General features: G+C 45.6%; 1 protein-coding gene across 1 annotated transcript in view; it reads right to left on the bottom strand.

The window, feature by feature from the left end:
• Window positions 1–322: 322 nt before the first annotated feature.
• Window positions 323–11,429, bottom strand: part of LOC140751606 (zeta-sarcoglycan) — a 52,949-nt gene continuing 41,842 nt past the window's right edge. The window contains exons 5-7 of the mRNA XM_073085574.1: window positions 9,000–9,192; window positions 2,343–2,466; window positions 323–1,608 (exon numbers count right to left, since the gene is read on the bottom strand). Of these exons, the coding sequence (XP_072941675.1) occupies window positions 1,414–1,608; window positions 2,343–2,466; window positions 9,000–9,192 (512 nt within the window). The 3' untranslated portion in view covers window positions 323–1,413. The remainder of the gene's footprint in view (window positions 1,609–2,342; window positions 2,467–8,999; window positions 9,193–11,429) is intronic.

Genomic DNA, 11,429 nt, shown 5'->3' with positions numbered 1-11,429 from the left:
TTTGTAACATTTTCTATATCTACATTTCTGTACAATTCACATGCCTAATTTTTTAGCTATTTTTTTATTTTCGGATGCACACAAAAACGTAAAATATCAACTTAAGTACTAGTACTACAAGTAGTAGTAATATCGATCGCAGCTCATACACACATTGATCTTATGTTAATTTTGTATCTTTTAAAACCATTTGTAAAAAAGAACAACAATATACAATATACAATCTAAAATTATAATTCTGTCATGAAGGATCATCAATAAATCGAAAATTAAAAGTCGAATACCTTTTTTGATTAGAATTTACAAGAAGCAAAGATATTTGAAAAAGAAAATAAAATTCGATTTGAAGAACTATACCTTCACATATTTCTCTAAACACTGCTCTAAACATTCTATGAACTATCACAACAATGCATACGTAATCATCAAATACATTTTCACCATAGATTTAAATCGTAAGAAATACCATCGTGTCATAATTTTGTAATACGTTAAGTACAGACTTTATCCAAGCAGATATATATTTTCTCTAGGTTTTCGTATCGCTTTTTATTCTAAGTTACTCGTAAATAACCCCATATCCCTCTCTCTTGTCTCTTTCTCACCTGAGAGCTAAGTTGGAGTACTTCATGTTAGCATATATTGCTTAACATACCATATAAACCAGAACAAACGTTTACACACTGCTGCAAAAAGGTAGAAACAGTTAAGTCGCAGGTACCAGTATCCTCAAATCGTTACAAGGTCTAACAGCCTTAACTTGTACCATTCGAAACATTAATACATTATATTTAATGTAAATTGAATTAGTGAGCTCTTTGTTAACAAACACAGCCGTACGCTGGAGCATATCTTCAGATTCAAATCTTTGGTTCTACAACATTCACTTTGCAGAAAACGCGTCGGTTAAATCTTTTCCAGACAAATATTATCCTAAACGCGATAAAAGGCACTAGTTATTATAAATAATGTATTCTGATACGTTTCAAAAGTCGTTGTATTTTGACAATTCAACTAAGCCCATACATTTACATACAACATCTACAACAATAACTCTATAGGATATCATTTTAAACCGTATTTTAACTAGGTTAAGGGCGTTTGTCCACCGCCGTCGCCGGACCGTCACCGGGAACGAGATGACGGCGCCGAAGCAGCGGTACATATATTTACGCCGCGTGTCCACCGCACGTCCGTCACTTCATATTAAAGTCGGCCCGAAATAATCTCGTTCTCGGTGACGGTCCGGTGACGGCGGCTGTGGACAAATGGCCTTACTCGTCGTACTTTGCAAATATAAACAAGTTATCTACATGGTCGATTATTACGTTACAAACGCGACTTGAAGCGAAACTGAAATAATTTAGCAACTGAACATAAGTAAGCTCTCTCAATATCTATGATACATCTACATCATCGACATATAAGACTTTCCTCTCGGGCTGCGCACGCGCCGTGGGGCGGTGCAAGAAACAGTTTTCCGTTTGCGCAGGCGCACAGTTGGTATATGTTCTGATGATGCGGGTCGTGGGTGTGCGGCGTTGACGGTGGAAGTGGTAGCGCTGATTTTAGCTTTGGCATGTATATACTGGGTGCGTCTAACCGTATCTGTAAGGGTAAAATATTTTGAGTCTTTGATTCTTTGCCCGTCTGTTTTCTATCAAAATCTACACATAATCCATTTAAGAAGATATGATTTATATCTGATACACAGTACAAGTAACAATGATATACAGTATACTTATACTGTATATCATACATTAATTCATTCATTAAGATATTATTGATGAAATTAATAGTATTTTAACCACCGACAATAGTCATGAAGTATAAATACTATCGGGATTATTTATGAGTAGATTAGGGACATGATGCACTTACCGCGCCGGCAACAGATAGCAGCGGGAAACTGGTGAGGCAGCGCGCGACTCCAGCGCGATGCTCTGAGCTGCGTGCATTTCTAACGAACGGGTTAGAGATTCCAGGATAAAATATGGTAGTTTAGGGACACGATGCACTTACCGCGCCAGTAACGGATCGAAGCCGGAAAGTGATGAGGTAGCTCGCTGTGATGTCGCCCGTGCGCGACTCAAGCGCGATGCTATGAGCCGTATGCATTTCTAACGATCGGATTGCAGACTCTAGGCTAAAATATACTAGTTTAGGGACATGATGCACTTACCGCGCCGGCAACGGACCGCAACCGGAAAGTGGTGAGGCAGCTCGCAGTAATGTCGCCCGCGCGCGACTCCAGCGCTATGCTCTGAGCTGCGTGCATTTCTAACGATCGAGTTGGAGACTCCACGCTGAAATATAGTAATTTAGGGACATGATGCACTTACCGCGCCGGCAACGGATCGCAACCGGAAAGTGGTGAGGCAGCTCGCAGTAATGTCGCCCGCGCGGGACTCCAGCGCGATGCTCTGAGCCGCGTGCATTTCTAACGACCGGGTCGGAGATTCCAGGCTGAAAATATGTTCATTAATAGATTTCCTCATATCTCTTAAGGTGTGGCAATTTTCACATGAGTTGAAAGTTGCAGTAGGAAGTTTTCTAAATATCTGAAGTGAAGCACGGCCGTATCCAAGGCTCTCCTACCCTAGTGGGAAATCTCCCTTTGCCAAATATAAAATATTCATTTTAAAATAAGTTTTCTATAGGTATTTGAATAATATCCAAAATCATTTTACGGTTTAGGGGTTAATTTATTGATTAAGTATTACAACACTCCGACTTAGTGAGACTTAAATTATTCTGATTGAATTTAACCCACTATTTATCAGAAAAATAATATCTGCTCAAAAATAGGACTACGACCCATATTACCCATTTCTCTAGTATAAGTATAACTATCATGATGCCAACTAACCATTTATGATCAAGAGTCACATTAATGCAAAAACATTTTTTTGTTACACAAAAAAATAAGAACATTCTATTGTGGAGATGCGTGTGTGTGGTGGAGGTTGAGGTTATATCGCAATAAGTCCGAAACAATTACCTTTGGACACAGTTTATTGTCCTCACACAAATCACACAACAAACACTACACTAATAAGAAGGAGAATAGTACAAGCGATAGTAATAGATATTGAAGGATAGAAAGTCAATAGTTCACAAGATAGAAGACTAGAGTTACAAGGCACACACAGAAGAAAGTTCACAAAATGCACTATATACTAGAAAGTTCAGTAAAGCATATAAAGCGGCGATATATTATAGCAAGCGATTATGCAAAGCGGCGCGGGCGTTATAGACGAACGACACAAGACCACTGCAGCGCGCGCGCCGCCTCGGATGCATCGAGCGGCGGCCGGTTGCAACGTGACTTGGATAACGGTACACCCTAAGGTGCGCCGCTCCATAGCGCACGGCAACCGGTCGATCGAGAATTTATTAAATATTATTTTCGTCACATGATATGTATGACGTGTATGTCTTTATGTGTATGTAAGTATGTTTGTATGTATATATGTATGTTTGTAAGGATGTATGTATGTAAGTGTGTCTGTATGTATAAATGTATTTATGTCGTGATTATGTATGTGTGTATGTGGGAATAGCCCACATCACTCCCCCCCAGAGACCTGGCTAAGGGCGATAAAAATTAGGGAATCGGACTTTTCGTCCGTAACGGGTAATTTTGGATGGTGCCGAAGGAGGATGTGGTGAAGAAGGTTCAGATGAATATGGAGAAGAATCTGGTGAAGATGAAGAAGAAACTGGTGAAGACGGAGAAGGAGGTAAGTTAGGTACGGCAGGAGGGGTATGCGGGAAGGATCGTTCGGGTGGTGAGGTAGGTTTTTCTACATGTCCCTCATCAGCGAGTATGTACGCTGGCTTCAGTCGATCCAAGGTAATCGACGCCTTAAGTTGCCTGTGAAAGCGCTCAACCAGACCATTACAAGACGGATGGTACGCCGTAGTGCGTTTCCGCTGAAACCCAATAGCCTTGGATAGGTACTGGAACAGCGCGGACTCGAACTGCCGTCCGCGATCTGTTACAATATCTATCGGGCTACCAAATCTGGAGATCCATCCCGAAAGAAAAGCCTTGGCCACAGTTTCCGCAGTGATGTCAGGTATTGGGACGACTTCAGGCCATCGGGTGAATCGGTCGATAGCCGTTAAACAATACCTGTTTCCCTGGGAAACTGGAAGGGGACCTATGAGGTCAATATGAACGTGCTTGAATCGCGCGCGAGGTAAGTCGAAAGTACCTAACGGAGTAGTTACATGTCGACTTACTTTTGCGCGCTGACAAGCCAAGCACGTTCTGGCCCATTCGCGGCAGTCCTTTCTCATGCCCGGCCAAACGAACCTTTCGGCCACCAATTTGGCCGTAGCGTTGGGACCTGGGTGACTTAGGGAGTGGAGGCTATGGAAGATCTGCTTCCTAAATTGTTGGGTGATAAATGGCCTGGGGGTCGATGTACTGATGTCACAGTACACAGATATTCGATCCCCAGGCTCTACCACTTTAGAGAGGCGCAGGGACGATTCGTCTCTGAGATGCTGCGCCAGTTCTGGATCCGTCTCCTGTGCATTGGCTAGGTCGGCGAGACGTATTGGTGAGCTCAGTTCATCAACGCGAGACAAGGCATCGGCTACCACGTTGTCTTTGCCGGATATGTGCCTTATATCGGTTGTGAACTGAGAGATGTAATCCAAGTGTCTATACTGCCGCGGCGAACAGTTATGTTTCCTTTCGTGAAACGCAAAACTGATCGGCTTGTGGTCAGTATAGATCACGAAATGTCTCGCCTCAACCATGTGCCGAAAATACTTTACCGCTTCGTAAATCGCAAGAAGCTCTCGATCGTACGGGGAGTACTTCTGTTGAGACGGGCTGAGTTTTCGGGAGAAGAAAGCCAAGGGTTGCCACACAGTGTCTTGGAGCTGTTGCAGAACTGCCCCAATAGCCGTGTCTGATGCATCTGACACTAACGCAAGCTTTGCGCGACAGTCTGGGTGCGCAAGAAGAGCTGCATTAGAAAGGCTTTCCTTGGTGTCCTGGAAAGCCTTCAGAGCATCGCCGGTCAGACTAATGGGCGTGGAACCCTTGACTGCCCCCGTGAGAAGGGCGTTAAGAGGCGCTTGTATTTGGGCAGCATTCGGCAGAAAACGCCGGTAAAAATTTGCCATACCCAAAAAGCGTCGGAGTGTCTTAACGTCTTTTGGTGGGGGAAACTCTCTTATGGCCTGGACCTTTGTGTCAAGTGGTTTGGTTCCGCTTGCCGAAATAGTGTAACCTAAAAAGGTTACCTCGGAAGCCCCAAAAACACACTTGGACACGTTGATGACCATGCCATAGTCCCGAAGTCTCGTAAAGACTGTACGAAGGTGCTCCTCGTGTTGAGCTTCATCGCGGCTGAAGACTAGTATGTCGTCCAGGTAACAATAGACGAAATCCAGTCCTCGCATCATCTCATCGACGAAGCGTTGAAAAGTTTGGCCTGCGTTTCTTAAGCCGAACGTCATATACGGAAACTCGTACATGCCGAACGGAGTGGTAATCGCCGTCTTTGGGATGTCGTCAGCGCAAACGGGTATCTGGTTGTACGCCTTCACAAGGTCAAGAACGCTGAAAACTGTACAACCTGAAAGGTCATGCGCGAAGTCATGTATATGACGGATGGGGTACCTGTCAGGTATGGTGCGGGCGTTCAGCAACCTATAGTCGCCGCAGGGGCGCCATCCGTTGTCCTTCTTGGCTGCCAGGTGTAAAGGCGACGACCAAGGGCTGTCTGAAGGTTTAGCTGTCCCATTGGCCAGCATGGCCCTAAACTCTTCCTTCGCAACCTTAAGCTTGTCTGGAGCCAAGCGCCTAGGGGTACAGGAAACTGGGGGACCTGGAGTGGTGCGTATATGATGTTGTGTGCTGTGTGGTATTGTGCGGTGTGTGCCGGCGGGTCGCGTAATCTCTGAAAAATTTTGAGAAAGCAATTTATGAAAGCGCGATTCGCCGGTTAATACCTTTACTGAACAAGCATCGTTACAGTTATACAAAGAAGCAACAACAGAAAGAGATGTAGTATTATCTATTAATTTTTGATTTCTACAATCAACTATTAAATTATACGCGCACAAAAAGTCTACGCCAATGATTGGCTTTGTAACGTCTGCTACCACAAACCGCCAAGGGTAGGTACGACGTAGTCCCAAATCCAGGTCCAGGTGGTGATACCCATAGGTCTCGATGGTCGACCCGTTGGCTGCAGAGAGCTGATAATTAGTTGGCGCTCGACGTTCTCGCAGCAGGGACCGAGGGAAGACACAGAGGTCGCTGCCGGTGTCGACCAGGAACTGGGTCTTCGTGTTACGGTCCGTAACAAACAGGCGACCAGTCGTTGGACAGTCGTTAGTCGCCATTACCGACTGCCCTTGGCATTTCCCGACTTCTCAAAGTCGCACGGGAGCTGGCATCTATGAGCGTTGGAACCAAATTTAAAATGATACCAGCACATGGGGTGTCTCCTGTAGCTAGACTGCGAACGGGTGCGCGAAGACGAAGATGAAGCGCGTCGACGGGGTCTGGGACGACGGATCTCGCGCCGTGGTTCGCGCGAAAGTCGGTCCATACGAGTAGTGAGCTGCTCCATCATCTTCCTCAGCTCCGCTATTTCGCTGTTCTGGTGTCCTGAAGCGACTGTCACAGGCACGGCGGTTGAAGCTACCACGCCTCCAGGTGTGATGATGTCCTGGATGCGATCAGCCAGGTCAGACAGCTCTTCCGTGAGTGAGAGGGTTGGGATGCCAGGATAGTCTGGATGCTTTGCGGCAGACGGCTGCTCCAAATCGACTTTATGAAGTTCTCTGGCACCGATGGTCCTGCTAAATCCTGTAGGTGTCTCAGGAACTGCGAAGGTTTTCGATCGCCAAGTTCTTCGTGGGTCAGAAGTCGCATCACCTTCTTCTCATTTGAAGCTGATAAGCGCTTTATGAGCTCGGCCTTTATTTTGTCATAGCTGTCAGTCGATGGAGGATTTTTAATAATATCCTTGACCGCTTTTGCATGAGCAATATCGAGGCCGATCACGACGTTCGAAAATTTAATTCTGTCGTCCACAATGCCATGAGCAGCGAATTGGCCTTCAAGCATTGCAAACCAAATCTCGGGGTCCTCCGGTGCGAATGGAATCATTTTTATTTGACACACCTCGGGTTTAGTGTCGGGCGCGGTGGAAACACGCACTTTGCGGGCGCGTCGAACGGTCACGTTGGCGCGTGGTTCGCCATCTTGCGATGTCGCCGTTCGTGCAGAGTCACTACTATCGCTCATTTTCCGTGTACACTGTAGGTACAATTAGAGTGCACAAGTAAGGTGTACAATACGGGTGCTCAAGTAGGGTGTACAATACGGGTGCTCAAGCAGGGGTCACCAATGTGGAGATGCGTGTGTGTGGTGGAGGTTGAGGTTATATCGCCATAAGTCCGAAACAATTACCTTTGGACACAGTTTATTGTCCTCACACAAATCACACAACAAACACTACACTAATAAGAAGGAGAATAGTACAAGCGATAGTAATAGATATTGAAGGATAGAAAGTCAATAGTTCACAAGATAGAAGACTAGAGTTACAAGGCACACACAGAAGAAAGTTCACAAAATGCACTATATACTAGAAAGTTCAGTAAAGCATATAAAGCGGCGATATATTATAGCAAGCGATTATGCAAAGCGGCGCGGGCGTTATAGACGAACGACACAAGACCACTGCAGCGCGCGCGCCGCCTCGGATGCATCGAGCGGCGGCCGGTTGCAACGTGACTTGGATAACGGTACACCCTAAGGTGCGCCGCTCCATAGCGCACGGCAACCGGTCGATCGAGAATTTATTAAATATTATTTTCGTCACATGATATGTATGACGTGTATGTCTTTATGTGTATGTAAGTATGTTTGTATGTATATATGTATGTTTGTAAGGATGTATGTATGTAAGTGTGTCTGTATGTATAAATGTATTTATGTCGTGATTATGTATGTGTGTATGTGGGAATAGCCCACACTATCAAATAGTATTCCTCTTACATTCAAACCTTACACTGCTTTGAACTTAAAGAAGTGAAGATATAGTTACACTACTACAGGTATATCGCACATGTATCATTATTATCCGCAGTCTGTTGTCACTGCCGGCTGTAATGACGCCCTTTGCTTGTTATAATCACCGTACTCGCTACTCCTATGCCTACGTCGAACTATAAGCCCTTTATACTTTCTCAAAAATCTCGAAATAAAACTCCTGTTGTGGCTTTCTGGTCTTTTTACACATGTAGGTTCTTGACGCGTAACAAAACGTGTGCAATTTATCTATCACTACACTTTTGTATTTATTTGTGAATGCAGATTTCACAATTACAATACAATACAATAGAAAAATGCTTTATTGTACACCAACTAATAAATGACAAATATTCACATACATATAATGAAAAGTGCAACAGGCGGTCTTATCACTTAAAAGCGATCTCTTCCAGACAACCATAGAGTTATTGAAAGAAAAACATATCACATATAAGAAACAGGGTAGAGGTGTACAAAAGTAAAAACATACCAACTAGAATTTATCTTTGGACATATTAGCAGCTAGTGTAGAAGGTGAAGAAAGTAAGGGATAGAGATAGTAGTATTACACAGAATAGGAAAAAAAACGATAGGATATATAAATGCAAATAATTACTTCTCTATTGGGTCTGCGGTTGCAATCCCCTCGAGCACACTTCTGATTTTTTAAAGTAATTTGCGAATAATTAATTTATTGTCACTGGTTTTAACTGTTAAGAAAAAATCGTGAAAATCCAACATGCCTCAAAGACCTTTGAAAAAGTTTTGAAATGTGTGTGAACTACCAATCCGAACTTTGCCAGCGCAGTAGGCTATGGCCTAAAACCCTTTCGTTCTGGGAAGACAGCTGCGCCCAGTAAGTAATGGATTGACACGTAGAATATAAAAAAATGTTATTGACTTAAAAAAAAACAAAAGTGCTTACACAAGTTGCTTAGACGGCGGTGCCCTCACAAGTGGTGTTTGTACAGCCGTATGAAAGGTTGCACCAGCAGGACTGGCCACTACGAGGTTTTCTGCGCCCATTGTAATAGCGTCCTCAGATGCACCCAGTATTAGAACACCCCGAGCATCCCTTACTTCTAGACGGGCGACGTTTATTTCTAAACGGTCGTGACCTGTAAACAAAGGCTTTATGATAAAAAATAGGTTAAACAAATAACATAATTATATATTTAGGTATAAAACACCTACATGACAAAAAGTGACTATTAGTACTTGTCGGCGACTGACTAACGATATTTTATGAATAATTGTGATAAACTTGTGTTTTAAGTCTGACTAAATATGTTTATATACGAGTAAGTTAAATGAGAGAAATAAATTACGTAAGTTTTAAGTTTAGGGATAAGACACGGTAGATGGCGCTATCGGTCGCATTTGTAGTATTTTATTAGAATTTTTAGGTATTTTTATGAAAATAGTATTGTAGGTTAAGATTTTGAGATTTATACATGTTTTATATTTCTAAAGTTTATGTTATCTCCTAGAATATGTTTCTAGCTTCATATTGATGTAAGAATAGTAAGAATCAATTATGATAATTTCGAGATAATTAGGATTATTGACATGTGAAATGACGTAACTTTTACATTTTTGGAATATTTTCGGGAATAACTTCGTAACTCATTTAGGGATGGAAATGTAACTTATGTAGTTGGATAGGGCTAATTATGAGGATTCCAACAATGTATGATACATATGTGTAACTTATGGGAATTTAATAAATAAAGAGGAAAAACTAGGTCAGCCAAAGTGAAAATAACACGAAAATGGGCCTAAAAAAGCGCGGCTCTCTTTACGGTATTGCTCTGGGGTAGCTCAGAAAACCAGTTTTCCGGCCTTAGCGTTTCTCACAAACCCCCTGGTTTTTACACGCGCACAAAGAACCCACGAATGCGATACGGTTTACGTTTCGGCCAAAATCTGGATCACAGTGACTTGGATTGCAGTGTTTTTGGATTTCGGTGGTTGGATTTCGGTGATTACGGATTGCAGTGCAGGACCCCCGGTTGGAGACCAAGGTTACCGCTGGAGAGCTCCGCGCTAGAGCGAGAGGTAAGACCCGAGTACCCCCCATTCTATCTTTTTGCGAATACCCTCCGCAGGCTTGCTTTGGGGTGCGAGTGAGAAAGCACCATTGTGTGCCTCCGAACACTACCCTCCTTTCATTAGTAAAGAGGGGTGTGCTGGAGAGACCGCGCGTCAAGAAGATCCGTCGTCCGTCGCTGGCACCCTCACTGGGCTTTGCACCAGCGCACTTCACCCGGTGGGGGGATGGCCGCGCGGCGACCGAAGAAGGAGGAGGAGACGCGCCGGTCCTCCGGCGCTCCCTCGACATCCGTGGATGAGGGTAGGCGCATAATGGTGCGCGACTTGTTCGCGCCCCCTAGCGAGCCTACGCGTCCAGCGGAGGACCCCCTGCACACGATGTTCGTGCGCGGGGGAAGACGGGGTACTCGGAGGCGCGTAGCCTGCCGGGAGGTCCCACTGCCGACCACCAGGCCGGAGTCGGATGCACCCCCAGAAGTACCGGAGCCGGATCCAGAAGAAGGACCCGGGCAGGACATGCCGACGCTGGACCCAGAACCAGCACCTGCACCCATAACACCACCAAGGAGGGCGAGTAAGATCCCCAGACGGGTCTCGCCCTCAGACCCTATTCAGGAGAGACCAGCGAAGTTGCAGGTGCTGGAAGCGTCGACGGAGTCCTCGGAATATGAGGATAGCGTGGAGGAGCAGAGCGCTGGCGTGGAGGTTGCTGCTGCGGTGCATGTCATCGCGCACCGGTCACCCCCGCGTTCCCCCTCCCCATCCCCCCCGCCCCCGAGGGCACCCTCCGTCGAGGCCGGCCTCGACTCGACCTCGTATGTTCAGATGGCATCGAGGTCGTCACCGTCCGGCCACACGGAGGCCACCAGCAACCTTACCATTCCCGCCCAGCCCCCTACCCTTCCTACCCGCTTAGCCGCGAACGAGTTGGAGAGCGATGATGTAAGTAGGGTTAGGGTTAATGACGAACCGGCCTCGCCTAGTGGCTTGAGGCAGGGCGTCACCTATGCTGCGGCAATGACAACTCAGGCGCCACGTAGTGCGCCCACCTCACCATCCCCGACAACAGCGGCTGCTAGTATAGCGCCGCGTTCACCCGTCGTTGGTGGACCATCCCAGGGTCCTCGAGCTGACGACAGGCCTAAGGGTTACCCCCCCATTGTGGTAGAGCGGTTCCCGAACTGGACGCAGCACTTCGAGGTGCTGCGAGCCCGATTGGGTCGCGCGCCGAGCGCACGGCCCTATGGACGAGGGATAAGGTTTATCCCTCAAACGCCCGAAGAATACCGGACGATCCAGGCGT

The sequence above is a fragment of the Epargyreus clarus genome, unplaced genomic scaffold (genome assembly GCF_041222505.1).
Source record: "Epargyreus clarus isolate Ecla_fem2 unplaced genomic scaffold, WU_Ecla_fem_2.2 ptg000023l, whole genome shotgun sequence".
Taxonomy (NCBI): Eukaryota; Metazoa; Arthropoda; class Insecta; order Lepidoptera; family Hesperiidae; genus Epargyreus; species Epargyreus clarus.
This window is presented reverse-complemented; position numbering and strand designations above follow the sequence as displayed.